This window comes from Epinephelus moara, chromosome 4, assembly GCF_006386435.1.
Source record: "Epinephelus moara isolate mb chromosome 4, YSFRI_EMoa_1.0, whole genome shotgun sequence".
In the NCBI taxonomy this organism is placed as follows: domain Eukaryota; kingdom Metazoa; phylum Chordata; class Actinopteri; order Perciformes; family Serranidae; genus Epinephelus; species Epinephelus moara.
The window spans coordinates 8,260,099-8,275,772 of record NC_065509.1 but is presented as its reverse complement, the minus strand read 5'-3'; the positions used below and the strand labels follow the sequence as shown (position 1 = coordinate 8,275,772).

Below are 15,674 nucleotides of genomic sequence, written 5' to 3'. Positions count from 1 at the left end.
AAAAATGTAGGCTTAGCGCCCTGTGGTCCATTGCCCAATAGGAAATGTAGAATACTCAAATGTACTTGCTTGAGTGCTTGAGTTACTTTTCTCAGGGAGTAACGTTGGAAGTACTTTTAAAGTAATTGAGTTACTTTACTCAGGGAGTAACGCAATAAAGTAACTGGTTACTTTTTTAGAAAGTAACGCAGTAACATACTTTGATTACTTTTAAAGTAACCGTTACCCAACACAGCTCCTGTATATGATGGTGGCTGCAAGTCTGTCAGCTTGTTTTTAAGATTTTGCCCTCTAGTGGCCAGAAATTCATCAATGCAGCTTTAACTTTTGGGCTGTAAAAGGGGCACTTCATCTTTAAAAAAAAAAAAAAATTGAGTAATGAGCCTGACAATGTCATTAAACTAATCATTTGTAACAGAAAGTTAGAGAATGGGGGAAGAGAGTTTCAAAACATTGTTTTTACCAACCATGGTGGGTCCGAGGTAAGATGTGAGTGAGCTGCATTATGGGAAGTGATCTAGTGGCTTGACCCATACTTGTGATTAAAAGTCAGGATATCTTGGCCTCTGCTGTGATGATTTTGACCATTTAAAAAAAAAGATCTGTATCTTGTGAGTCTCCAACTTCATTGAAGTGCCATACTAAATTGCTTGTAGTGCCCCTTTAATCTAGCCTTTCCAAGAAGGCCTGTATTTACAAATTAACCCTCGCCATTTAGTTCACTGTTATTTATATTATATAGATAGCAGTTCAGTTTTTAAAGGCCTCTTAAAACATTTCCAGGTATCTCTGTGATAAATTTCCATGAAGTCTCCATTTGCAAAGCTTATGTTCCACAGTGTGAGAGTCAGTGCCCTCTGTCGGACAGTTGCCACTGTGCATTGTGTCCTTAGTGAGCGAGATATTCCCGTGGTGTCAGCAGGAGCCATGTTTTCCACATCTGTAGGAAACATGACGCGATTATCATCTCCATGCTATAATTACAGTCTTCCCTCTGAGTGAAGCGATCACAGGCATCTCTGGAGAAAATTCAGCCACATTCCTTGCTTGTACATCCTCCTCCTCCTCCTCCTCCTCCTCCTCCCCCATCCACAACACAGGCATCGGGGCTGGCATGCAAATTAAATTACGGAAGATATAGAGCTCCATAGGGTACTGAGAGTGCACTCAATTCCACTAAATTCCAGTGCTTGGTTTAATGTTTGTGTTTGTGTGTATGGTGAAAGAGAGAGAATTAGTCCTCACATAACTGCTGGAAACGCAGGCGATACAACTACAGAGCTATAAAAAAAAGAGGGAATAAAAAATCTTTTGGGATTAGTCCTTGGAATTGACACCCCCTCCCCCCTTCCCACTGCTGAAAAGGACTTTCCTCTTGCCAAGTGGCAGTGTGTATCAAGGCCTTCATAGCAGCAAATGAGCTATGTTTCTCTGTTCTGTTGCCATGGGTAACACATCTTTTTCTTCTCATGTCTAATCTTGGCTTCTCTTTGAGATATCTTCCTTTTGGAAGGTCTGCCTGCTACTGCAGCATTGGCTCTGTTTCATGGCCTTGTCAGCTATTAGGCTTTGCTTGGCGGAGAGGAAATCATACTGCCTACTTTTCTATGTATGGATGGATTATTTGATCAAATATGAACTGTTAACAGCTAAAGTAGGCTGTATAATCTATGTCTAAGACTGCTTTGGCATAATAAAACTGCATTCTCTGCAAGCTTCACATAAAAATATAATGTTCTGCACACAGTGTGAAGCACAGAGAGAGGTGTGGGGTTGCACTTGTGTTGTTTAATATGTCAGTTTCCAACACTTTACTCATGAACTCAACTATCACTGATAGCCAGCTTTTTTTTCCTGACCGTGAAGAGGGAGTTGCCTTTAATTTCTTATTTATTGCAATGGATCAGTTTTAAATGACAGGGATCCTGAATCATGTGTACAATAATTTCGGTTTTAATTTTAACAAATCAGTGTGGTTCAGGTTAATTTAACAACAGTGAGGTTGATAAGCACTTTGCAACATCTCATTAAGTTTATGAATACTAGATTAACAAAGTGTTTTTTTACTCTTCTTCTCATGAAATACAATTTGTTACAGCAGTGGAGCAGTAAATATGTGTGTGTGTGTGTGTGTGTGTGTGTGTGTGTGTGTGTGTAGCTTAATTTCTTGTCCAAGGAAAAGTAATATTTGTGCATAAATACAGTGGGTGTCTACTAGTCATAGTTAGGGGATATGGTGAGGGTGGATGTCGGCGGTGGGGCCTGTAAATGTTCACATACAAACTTACATAAGAAATACTCTTACATTCACTATAGATATGTTTAATCAAACTTACTCTAGTATAAGTACCCTACAGCGATTAATGCTATGATGTAAGAGATTAGCTTGTTTGAATTCCATGCATGTTTTGAGACAAGCATCCTTTATTTTTGACAGTGTGCTATAATGTTATCACTCAGGGATTTGCAACCTCAAGAACTACAGGTCCATGAAGGCGTACAACTTTTTTTTTTTTTACCAGTGCTAAAAAAGTCTAACGTTGTTTGGATAAAGCATGAGATCTTTTTTGTTTAACCAGAAACAGCCATTACCAAACTCACCAGACTCCATTTAAATAAACACTTACTTTAGTGTGTATAGAGCCAGAATATTTTTACATCTCAGTGAGTTAATTAGGGGTTTATTTCAACAAAACTAGAGTTAGTACTGTAGTATTGTGTTAGTACAACAATGGAAAGATGAATTAAGATGGTTTCTGTGAGTTTTATTTTGTTTCCGTTGATTTTGAGTCTGTTTCACAGTGATAAAATCACTGTTTATTTAAACAGAGTCTGGTGGGTTTGACAATTGCAATTCTGGATCTGTTTCTGGTTGAACAAAAACGATCTTACTCTTAAAAAAGAAGGTCTGTCTCTGTAGGGATCATTATCATTATCTTGTTGGACATTTAAAATAAATATTTGAGCCTGTCAGTTGCAAAACAAGCATTATTAATGGATGTAAAGTGATGGTACAAACATGCCCTGAGTGCTTAAATTGCATCCTGGCCACTGCTCTCGCTTAATACTGGACCAATTTCAAAAAATGTTGTTCCTATTAGTCACTTAGAAACAAAAACATGAGAAAATGGGGTCAAGGTTGAAAATTACCCTTTAACTCTGTATTTTATGTTTATTTGAGGTGCAGAACGCCACACAGCAACTCTTCAGCATGGTAGCAAATACTTTGTTTTCTGTATCTATTCTTTTTAATTTAGTACTCTAGTATAGGACCATAATACAGTATTTTCATGATAATGTTATATGTCCAGTCAAATTAAACCAATGCCATGACCTTTTAGCTTTGAAAGATAAAAGCAGATCTGCTGTAACAAGGTCTGATAACCTCCACCTCAGGTGTTATGAACAGGTTACAAAACAGTGTTAATGTAAAAGTGTGGCCAAAAGAAGGCTTCTTGTGGAACGCACAATTATTAAAAAATCTCAATGAACATCAGTAACCTCAGTGTCGATTGCAAGCAAAATGAATTTCAGTCATCTGATACCTACACAAGCAGAGATTGCTGTGTATATGAGTGCAGTAATTTAATTCATTGGTTAATTAAAAGTACTCAAATATTATATTATAAATGAAAGTAAAAGTAGCTGCAGTGGAGGTGCTTTAAAGGGGCTCTGATTCTTGTCTCCACAGGTGAATACACGGTGATGACAGCTCATTTCCATCTGAAGAGGAAGATTGGCTACTTTGTCATCCAGACATACCTCCCATGCATCATGACAGTCATTCTTTCCCAAGTGTCATTCTGGTTGAACAGAGAATCAGTGCCGGCCAGGACTGTGTTTGGTAAGTGTCTGCTTTTGTCAATGACCATATCATTTTGAAACAAATATACTAGAGAATGATTGATTATTAAAGGTTAAAAAAAAAAAAAGCTGGTAGCCAATAATTCGGCTGATATTTCCGTTAGCCTACTTGTATTAGAAATATGTATTTAAGTTACTTTGTAACAAGATTAGAGCTGCCCCCGTAAAGCCAAAGATTTGAATCAGTTGGAGACTCCCCGGTCGGCCAACATTCTTCATGTGGAGCAAGCCTCTGGTGATGGTTTGGTCTAACAGATTTAGCTGCAGAGTGAGCGCTCCTCGCTTTCACTCTGTTCTCCAGAACAGATGGAGAGCTGTCCTGAGGAGAAGAGGCTTTGCCTGGTCAGGCTCTGGGATGACATTATTCTCTGCCTTCTGCTTAGAGGTAGTGAATTTACAGCCCGCAGCAACTTATTATTATGTAGTCTCTGGCTTTGGTTTTATATCTAGTGTCTGCAAAAAATGTTGCACATTTCTGATTCATCGCTAGTGTAGTTAGCCTACAGTAGCTTGGTGGGCTAACTTGTTTACCACAGCATATGAATATCACTGTCAGCCTAAAACTCCCACCAAACCACATTCAAACTCTTTCTGGAAAAAAAAGGAACGGATAGTCAAATATTCGTTCATAATAACCAAATCTGATTCCACTGATATAAGTCTGAGTCAGGTACAGCCTGAAACAAGATGCTTTATAGTGGAGTAATATTGGATTTTCAAAAAACTCAAAATGCTCTCCCAGTGATTCATAAAACATCTAAAAAAAAAAGTCAAATCGAGTTTAAGGCTGGATTGTGCATGAAACACTAGAGCTTTTAATTTGAAACAGGAAGCGAAGCGCCAACATTCACTCAGTCACAGACTTTTGCATTTATAGGGCTGGCCCTGCTGCTGCGGTCCAACCTGGCATTATTGTGATTAAGCTTTGTTAATGCTGGATCTTACGCACATGATGGCATAAGGCTTTCTCTCTAGTTTTGTCAAAACCACCTTTGTCAGCACCGGGGACTGAATACAGAGAATGATTGAAAGTTGCTGACAAATGGTGGGAACAGGAGAAAACAGGATAAAGAGCAAAGAGGAGACATTGCTGAGAGGCTTCAGTGTTTTTTTCAATCCAGTTGGACAGGCTACTGTTGGTGTTTGTAAGCCAAGTGGAACTAATAACAGTGACCTAAGACTGGTTGGCTCAAAGAAAGAGAAACAAGATACAGAAGTCGAGAATAAACTGTGTCCTTTGGCCAAAGATAGCAAACCTGCTGAGCAGTTAAAGCATTACTGAAGGTCAGTGGTTTTGAGGGAAGAGTAGGGTAATAGTGACCTTATACTGTAAAGGTACAGAGGACAGTAGTGACTAATACTTACTCTGAAAAGGGTAAAACAGTAGTTACAGTGTTATATATATGTGTGTGTTATATAAAACAATTCTTCAAAGAAACAGACCATCAAAAGAAATTTTCTTTTTGTGTATTTCCAGGTGTAACCACTGTTCTCACTATGACGACACTGAGTATCAGTGCGAGGAACTCCCTTCCCAAGGTTGCCTACGCCACTGCCATGGACTGGTTCATCGCTGTCTGCTACGCTTTCGTCTTCTCCGCTTTGATTGAGTTTGCCACCGTCAATTACTTCACAAAGCGTGGCTGGGCTTGGGATGGAAAGAGTGTTGTGACTGACAAGGTAATGAGGAGAAGAGTGTTTTTTGACAGGCTCCATTTTCAAAGAGAATTCATTAGCAGTGTAACTGTATGTTGAAGAAGTCAGTGCACACACAGAAGATTGGAGCTTCGAAAACATTTGTCAGAGGCAGAGGGAGGCAGCATCAATGGCTGTGTTAAGCCTCCACAAGGGGAGCTAACGTGTTGTGACTGTTTGTTACAGCTAATTACTTGACAAATGACAAAGTCTGGTTAAGATATCAATGAAGAATAAAAATTAAATGACTTGATATAGACAAGACATGCATATATGCAAATGTTGAAACCAAGCAGAAAACAAAGATCTAAACATTTATCCACATGCGTTTCCAAGTGGTGTTATTGTTGGTGTTGCTGTTGTAAAGACAACCATTGCCTAGCAACCAGGCCCACATTTGGCCTGCAGCAGGGCAGTTTTTTGGGGGCACAAAAGGCCACATGCCTTCAAGGCCATAAGTTGGAAAACACCATTTTGATTTCACTTCTTCTTCTAGAGAAATAAAAACATAATTTTTTTACAACCCGTTCGCATTCCAAAGTTGTCAAATACCACTGCTTGGTCGGTGATTTCCAAGTCAGACTCTGATGAAAAAATATTCTTTCACAGTGAGTGGCATCAGTTTGTAACGCTGTCAGAAGGGGTCAGTTTGAAATGCTGCTGGACAACGATGGAATTTAAGGAGCTGGAAAGTCCTTATAGGGTGGGAGGGAATGGTCGTGGATGGGTGCAACAAACCAGACTTTCACCCAGGAGCCCGGTGTTTGCTTCCCATATGACTGTAGAGCCAAACCATGATGTTTATTTCACAACCTAGCCGCCTGCTTTTGAGGCACAGGGAAATTGAGTTTCTTGAAGACGTTCAGCCTCTCATCCAAGAGGCTTCTAGAGAGGCAAAACGTCTTCAAGAAACACAAGCAAGTCCAGTCGCCCTACGATACAGCACTCATGATTACCATGACCTGGATGACTGAGAATCCTCACCGACATGTAAATTCATGGTATTTTACCAACATTGTACATTTATTTTGAAAAATATTGCATGCACATCCACATCCAAAGCACATTTCACAATACACTTTTCCAGGCGTGGAGAAGTCACGGAAATAGTAAAAATCATTGAAAGTTTTGGAAAAGTCATGGAATTTTGTTGTGTGTAATTCAATTACTTGTTGCATTATTCTTACATGGTTTATCTTCCATGTCATGTAACATAACAACTAATGTATTTTCTGTAGGCTAGCTCATATGCGTCAATGTGTGGCGACATTTTGTTCACATCACGTACATTTCATTTTCTCCCTACGTCTGTCCCTCCATGTATGCCAGCTTGCTGCAATTATGTTTGAATATAGTTTGGATCTCAAATATTTGAATAACACCAGGCAAGTGGGGCATGAAAAATAATGCACAGTATGACTTAACGTTTCCATAACTGTACCCCACTACTATTTTAAGATTGTACTGCATTTTGAGATGGAGCAAGTAGTATGGCCAGCCTAGGTCATTCTACTGTCACTCAGAGCGCCCATGGTCATTTTGGTTTGTTTTAACTGGTTTGTCTGAAAGTAGAGTGTAATAGTTCGAAGGTGCAGAGCTTTCTTTGTTTGATCCAATTGGCCAACCAAGCTGTCAGCTGCCACTCCCCTACTGTGGGAGCTCTACTGCTCAGAATCCACAGACCACCTCAGACCTCCAGTGCCTGGACTGCTCCACAATGCAGTAATTTACACTTGGTGTACAGGCATAGTGTTTAGAGCTGTTAATGTTATACACTGTGTATGGTACTGGAAAATGTATCATAGGTCCTTGAAAAGTCATGGAAAAAAATTGAAATTTTGTCCATGAAAATGTGTGGAAACTCTGAGTGCACTCTGGCACTAGGAGTGACAGGAGTTACTGTTGACCAATCAAGTACATGTAGCCTGCTAACATTTCATTGCTGGGGCGGACTTGACAGGAGGAGGCAGAGAGGCAGGGCAGGGAAAAAAGAAGACAGGCAGAGAGGGGGCACCGAGGCCACAGTGGCTGATGGGCATGCGATTTTCAGAAGGGCATTGAGGCCAGACAGGGGGGCAACAATGGCCAAAGAACTTACACTGATACTCATACCACCAGCTACTGGGGAAAATGAAAGTGCTGTCCTCCTTGTGTTTTGGTTGCGCAATGGTTGCACTTCCTTTGTGCTGTTAAATTGAGCCATCATTTTCCCGGGAGATCGCACACAGTGGCGGACAGAATTGCTCAGTGAAATCAAGGCTTTATAGGGAATCAATCTAAATGCAGATGGTGTCATTATTCCATAGTCATTACATTGTGCAATCAACATTTCCTTTTGAATGCTAAGTTAAAGCAATATAAGCGGCTTGGAGCCAGGGTTGGAAATTAACTTTTTTGTCCACCTGCTACAATGGCTGGTGGATTCCAAAGTCTATCAGCTACTTATTATATTGCCATTGCTTTGTCTGCTTTAGTTATTTTGGAAACTAAGATTAATGATGCAAGTTACAATTAGCTAATAAATGATGATGTCTAATTATATTATCATCATAATTATTAATATTATTAGGCCTATTCTTATTTTTTAAATAGATATACAGCCTATTTAGATCCAGGGCTGTTCATAAAACTTTCAGGGCTGAAGCCTCGGACGTCCAGGCCTAACAACGTCACTGCTCGTGAGTGAAGAAAATCAAGCAGCCACTTGTATTTATTACCAGCAGTTGGCTGGTGGCTGGTGCTAATGTCCAACTCTGCTTGGATCAAAGAAAAACTAATTTAAATTTTGTGAAAGCCATACCTCTATAAGTATCAATGAAGAATAATCATTAATCACGTATCATCTTTTTTTGTGATGACCTTCAGCAACTGAGGCCACACTTGAAATCTTTGTATTTCTCCAATCAAAGAGAATAGTTATATCTAACCTAAATGAACCAGTGTCGTTGTGAAAAGTTCATACAAATATTTCATCCTGTGTGACTTCCTCCTGCTTATTGTATCCGTCCCCCTATGCTCTATGTTTTAAACATCACTGGAAGTAATGTAAGGATGAAAAAATACACAAAACTATGACAGTTACGGTGCCTGCTTGTCAAATTGTTGACATATTTGGCCTTTGTGCAGATCCATTCCTGCAAGATATCCATTGCCACCTCCCTCATTTACATGTTTCAAATCCATTGGGAGATGGTGACAAGTGACGGGTTTCAGACTTGCTTCTGTCTCTTAGAGTGTTTATGTCTAATTTTTGTGTTCTTTCAACAGAAAAAAGAGAGGGCATCTGTTGTCAAGAAGAATAACGCCTACGCTGTAGCAGTGGCCAATTACGCACCGAACATCACCAAGGACTCCAGCACGCTTCCAACTATTGCCAAAGGTGGAGCTTCGGATCCTAACAAGCCCAAAGCAGATGGCAAAGCCCCAGACAGCAAGAAGACATTCAACAGCGTCAGCAAAATTGACAGGATGTCAAGGATTTTGTTTCCAGTTCTTTTTGGGACCTTCAACCTCGTCTACTGGGCCACCTACTTAAACAGAGAACCCATTATAAAAGACATGGTCCACTCTAATTAGAGGCCAGTTTTTAATGGGTTCTGGTCTGGGGACTAAGAGACGAACCAAATACCTCCAGCAACTGTGTACACATACCTTTGCAGAGTGAAGTCCTGGATTGCAGTGTGATCCTCTATCTCCGCCTGTTTTCTACACCGTCTGCAGCACTTTTGAAAAGCCCGGCTTTTGTAAATGTGTATGTATATTTATATTCATGGTTTCATGGTGACATATTGTGTGATTACTTCAATTAGAGTGCATATTTCCTTGAAAGTATGTTTCCAGTTACAGTATGTGGCCACTGTACATACAAATCAAATGAAGAGTAAACACATGAACACATACATTTTATTTAAGATTTCTTCTAAATGTGTTGAATTTTGCTGGTAATGCCCACTCTCTTGATATTACAGTAAATATTTTTGTTTTGAGTGAAAGGGACTGATTTTACCATATTTCCTACTTTTTTTGCCATCTAAGAGTGGCCTGACTCTTTTTTGTTTTCTGTCCAAGCCAATGCAAAAACACACTTGTATAATATTGTTACAGTGTAAAAGTTGTTTTATTATCTGTGACTGCAGGTATGGGGCTGCAATCAAACACTGACCTCCAAAGTTACTGAAACACACCATGCCAAAAAGGTGGTCAAAAATACAGAGAAAGCTGCAACATTAGTGTTCTTGTGCATGGAATAGCCTACCGTTTATTGCTGCCACTTTCAAGTCTGCACTGCTATCATTTGGAATTCACCATTCCTAAGTCCCACCCCCCGTAGTTACTGTTGCTAGGTTGGGCAAGCTTGACAAAAAGAAACATAGTGACAGCGTTTTTGTTTAGCCAGGTACTACAGTGTTTATTAGATGCTTTCTGGGAGTCAGGCAATACAGCTTCTAGAAGCTGACAGCAAAGACTACAGTATGCAATGGAATAACATATTTATGATGTTAACTTTTACAAACAAAGCAAAACAAGGTAAAATTGAGGCTTCTAGTCTCACTGAAAAAAGGAGAAGTAAAGACCGAGAATGACAAGACTATCAGCCAACATTGCTCCTGCACTGCCGGTTATGTGTCCCTTCTTCCCCTTCTGGGGATCAGTAAAGTACTCTATGTATTTATTACTGAATATGGACCATGGTGTTGACCTAACATTGGTCTCTCTTTACTGCAGAGAGACCACTGCAGCTGGCTATGGAGAGCTATGGTGGTAGCTATTCGTAAACTAGACTGATTGTAAAGAAGATTGTGCAGATTCTGCAACCACATCAGATTTGGTTTTCTTTTCAACATTTTTAACTAACACATAGCACACTGAAGAGTAACAGGAAATGGGAAAGTTGACTCAACTGTTGTTGGAGCGCAGAGCGAAAAAGGGGCGGGACTTAGGAAGGGTCAATTAAGGGTCAAATATTTTTTGAAAAACTAATGCGAATACATTTTACGTACATTGAGAAGTAGAGAAAGAAACAAGAAAAAGAATTACAAAAGAGGCACAAAGTTTGTGTTTAGGTGTTAAATGATAAGCAGTTAAATAATGAATGGTTAACTTACTGAATTAGACAAAGCTTTGAAAGGTATATTTAAACGTGTATGCTGTCATGTTTTGTTAGCGTGGACAGTTTACAAAAAAAATATCTATTTGTAATACTTAAACGTTGATTTTTTTTTTTTTTTTTTTACAAAAAATAAGCTTGTAAATGTATTTAATTTGATTAATACTATCTTTATCTTAATCTTAATAATACTATCGGCAGTATCTGTCTTAATAACAGAATGGAAATCTATGAAGGTAATAGATGTATGAGGGATTTGATAGTCAATAGAAACTAAAATAATGCACAATTTAATATGTTTGCAAATGCATTTATCATTGATGGCCAAATTGACCCTTCGCTAAGTCCTGCCCCCTACACAGACTGGCCAGTCATAGCGTAGCATCGGGCCAGCTCTGACCAGGGTCCAACAACAACACAGCTGTGCTCCATTGACTCAAATGTAATCATTTCAGATTTCCTTCATTTTCAGGCTGGTTTTATTGATTTTGAGCTAAATGTTGTGCCTGGGGCACGTTTATTAATGAAACTCTTTGCCTGAAGAGGTCGGATGGAGATATATATTTCTTCCCTGTTCCAAAACCAAAATCCAACCCTGAAAAGTGTAGGGTTAGCCAGCTAGCTAAGTACTACAGGTATAGCCTACTGAATGTATACACATGCCACTTTTGCTTTTTAATGATTATAACACTGAATAAAGACCAACCCTGCTGTATAGGAACTGGTGAAGGGAAGCAGGGAAACTTTGCCAGTATTGAACCAGCTGTGCATCATCGCAGTGTGTGCAGATGAACAGTGTTTGGCTTCCCCTGGAGCTCCCCACCCATCCGGCGGCAGAGGTCTTGGCCAAACAGCGTTCATCTTCACACACTGTGATGACACATAGCTGGTTTAACAGTTCAGTGAATTTTCCCTTCATATTCATTGTCTTCTGCCTCAATCGCAAGTGATGTGGTGGTTCACTTTTACACTGTGATCTGTAGCCTATAGTTCGGCTTTAGCTTCTAACTATTTTTATCTTTTTAACCTGTTTTTGCTGCCAAGTGAGTTTGTCATCCTGGATATATCCTTCAAGCGCATGTTGTAGACGCCTCTGTCTGCTTCTCTCTGAAATCGCTTTTACATTTTTCCAGAAATTTGATATTCCTTCAGGAAGTGCAGTTAGTTACAGTGTGGGCTCCATGCTAGCTCCAACAGCTTGATGGATTATCACAAAGGGTAGGGGCTTAGCAAAGGGTTAATTTAGCTATGTGAACCATTTTCTTTATTTTCTGAGCCCCCTAGATGGTACTATCAGTTCAACAAAGCATTGAAAGAACAGTGAATTGCCATTCCTTGAGCCTTTTTTTCTACACCAAGCGTGTCATCTAGGGGGGTCAATAAATACAACCAATGGTTTATGAAATGTCACGTGAACATCACTAACATTAATCTGTTTTTGACATCTAGAGGCCAGAAAAACACCATACAAAGCTGACAGACACACAGCCCTGCCCAAGTATTGTCTCAGAAAGTTTTTGACTAATGTATTAGCAAACACATTATCGTTTCATTGGAAGGTCCAGCATTCTCTCACTTTTTGGTTTCCATCAACTCCTGAGGTAAACATGTGGGACTTTAGCCTTTTAGATGTTTGACTTTATTCACAAGCCAGCTAAGCTAATATATTATTTTTCTGCCATGTAGCACTGGGAAGAGTAAGTCAGTTTGAAGCATACAGTAAATGTAGGTATTTAAAACCAAAACAATGAGCTACAAGAGGTTAAAAAACAACTTTGAGGTGCAGAGCTGGGTGATCAATTTTTGTAGGTGTGCAATTATCGGTGACCCCCTTTCACCTTAGTGTACACATATTGATTAGGGATTTTAAAAAATGATCAAATTATTTTGTACAGTTTTATTTAAACTGTATATTTATTTAATTTAGCAGGGTCAAAATCCAAATAAATTCATACGTTAATTATTACTGTATGGTTTAAATGCTCACAAACTCAATCCTCAGATAAAAATCATTCGAAAACATGTGTAACCTTGTTAAAAATGTGTATATTACAGCTTTTAATTGGCTTACCTGTGGAGGTAGTAACTCTGGAGGATAGTGTGGATTTGTTTGGTGTAGGCTAGAGCACCATGTGGCAGGACTAATCAGCATGTCTGCCACAAACAATTTTAGGTGATTATTCATATCCAGTGTCTGGCTATCCACAACACATTTCATGATCCCATAAGCTATTTTGAACTCATTACAGATATGAAAGGGAAAGGACTGCAAACACACGACTGCTTTGTGCCAATATGAACTCCAGTGAATCATGTGTGGATGATAGTAACAGTCCTCTGCCAGCAATTCTTTTGTGTAATAGGCCTAAAGTGAGAGGATACAGCCAGGGTTTGATTTGCAGTTTCATGTCATATTTGTATGCAGATTGATTGTGGTTTACACTTTGGACTAACTCAGAAGCCATATACAGTCATCATGTAATCCAGTAACATCCGCAACAAAATAACAGGGACAACCAATGATTGTATTTTAAGAGCATGTGGCTCTGTGCTTAGAAAAAAGAGAAAAGATAAAGTGCTGTATAAACCTATTCTGAAGGAGATAGGGATGCTCTAACATATCACTGTCATGACGCTGTTTATCAAAAAGACCAATCATTATCAGCCCCATATCAGTAGCCATATATGGTACTCTACTGTGTTACTTTTTTTCATGAAGTGATATGATTTTGCTTCACATCCACATTTGAAGTTTATTTCACTTTATTTGATTGTTGAATCAAACTTTGCATGAAGATGAAATCTACCTTTTTATTTTCTTTTTTGATTAACTACATTGTCGGATATAAATTATTTTTAATTCAAAATTTCTCCAACATCCTGATAAAATCTTAAACATTCCAGATAAAATGATTGTTCACGAGGTGGATGCTTGATTCGATGCACAGTTTCTAATAAAACACATATCATTTCAATTCTTTATATCTAGTTTGTGCCATGCTTTTGACTTAGAGCCTGACTTGTGATTTTTGAAGCTGATATTTGAGAGTATTTGAAATACACTAATGATATATTGGCAGTTATTGTCCCATGTTTTAAAAACTCAGGTTTGTCTTTTTGAATTATAAAGCAGGTATACGTGTTATATTAACACTGTGATAGTATTGAAACACCGAATCCACAGAGAAATGCTCACAGACCATGTAAAGAAATCGTTGCCTTTGAATTAGCTGTCAGGCCTTCCGTAAAGTTGTGATGTCACAACTATACTGTGTAAAGTTAGAAACTGCTGCTACATTGCCGTTACAGTCATTCCCCAGCTGCAATGACAATGCAGACATGCTAACAGCACATAGGTGGAAGACCCAGAAACACTGACCAATCAGAGCAGAGGGGAGAGGGGCTTAAAGAGGAGGAGGCATTATGTTTTTGGGTTATCTGTACATGATATCTCAAGAACGCCTTGAGGGAGTTTCTTCACATTTTGCACAAATGTCCACTCGGATTCAAGGCTGAACTGATTAGATTTTGGTGGTTGTAAGTCAAAGGTCAAGGTCACTGTGGACTTGTCTGTCATTCTCCCAAATGTGATATCTTAAGAACACCTTGAAGGAATTTTTATCTAATTAGAGACAAATGTTTAATTGGACTCAGCTATGAACTGATCAGGTTTTGATGACCAAAGGTCAAAGTCACTGTGACCTCATCTGCCTCATTCTTATTAATGTGATATCTCAAGAGCAATTTGAGGGATTTTTTCAAATTTGACACAAACATCCACTTGGATTTAACAATGAACTAATTGAATTTTTAAAGTCAAATGTCAAGGTCACTGTGACCTTGCATTCATCTCAATTTTGTGAAAGCAATAACTCAAGAAGGCTTTGAAGGAGTGTCCTCAAATGTAGGACAAACGTCCACTTGGACTCAAGTCACTGTGACCTCACAAAACATGTTTTTGGCCGAATTCCAACACTAATTATGACAAGATTTCACACATATGTCTAATAGGATAAAATGATGAAGTAATGACATATCATATCCAAAGTTCAAAGATCAACCTCACTGTGACATCATAATGTCCTTGCAAAAACACTTTTCGGGCCATTATTTGATGTAATAACTCAGGAACAGGAGAGGAGACATTTTTTCAGATACTGAATTGATGTGTGTGAAGCATCCAGGTTTTTAAAAGACATGGATGTAAACTGTAACTGCAACTTGACATACAATTAGGGCGGTAATTCTACTTTGAACATTAAAGCATGTATACATGTTTTAGTAGAAACCCAATATAAAAGTATGAAACTGAAAATGAGACCCTTAAACATATCAGTTTGGCTAAACAAACTTTTTTTGGCGTTACTTATCAGCTGACTCATATGTTGGTAACAATAAATTAGTTGTGAAAAAATATTTAAGAAAACACGACTGTAATGAAACTTACAGTGTTCAAAAAGTTCCAGCTTTAAAATACAAATAACCCCATGAATTCGCAACAGCCCAGTCAGATCATGGGACTGTGAGTGAGGCAGCTCAGCCCCTCTTCAGCAGGAGAGGATGCTGTCAAGCAATGCTTTAACGCTGCCAGGGACTATCATTACGAGTGTGTCCGTAAAACCCACAGAAAGCCCTGTGGCACTGAGCTGTAATGCAAAGCTCGCTGAAGTTTCATTTTCTGGCCTGATCTTTCCACCACTCAAGCGCTGCGCTGCACAGACCCCAGTGTGAGGTCTCCTTTTCTCTGAGCTCCATCGCCTCAATCCACAGCCGACCCTGTTCATCCACTCAAAGGCTGCAGCCTGACAGAAATCAATACTGATGGATGTGAGGTGTCTCGCAGGACTGCTTACATGCATGTCTGGAAATCTTCATAATTGGAGATCGTTTACAATTTATTCAAAGTGTCAGATTGGAGCATTTAAAAATGAGTCATAGACTGCATGTCTGAGCAGATTTCAAGGCAGTTGAGTTCAACTGTTGAATTTAAGTGTGCAAGAGAATCCGT

At 39.0% G+C, this 15,674-nt stretch overlaps 1 protein-coding gene across 3 annotated transcripts in view; it reads left to right on the top strand.

The window, feature by feature from the left end:
* LOC126389219 (gamma-aminobutyric acid receptor subunit alpha-2-like) overlaps positions 1-13,636 on the top strand; it is a 50,415-nt gene extending 36,779 nt beyond the window's left edge. For all 3 annotated transcript variants that reach the window (XM_050042786.1, XM_050042784.1, XM_050042785.1), the window contains exons 8-10: positions 3,692-3,844; positions 5,342-5,544; positions 8,827-13,636. In XM_050042786.1, the coding sequence (XP_049898743.1) occupies positions 3,692-3,844; positions 5,342-5,544; positions 8,827-9,135 (665 nt within the window). In that variant the 3' untranslated portion in view covers positions 9,136-13,636. The remainder of the gene's footprint in view (positions 1-3,691; positions 3,845-5,341; positions 5,545-8,826) is intronic.
* Positions 13,637-15,674: the final 2,038 nt, after the last annotated feature.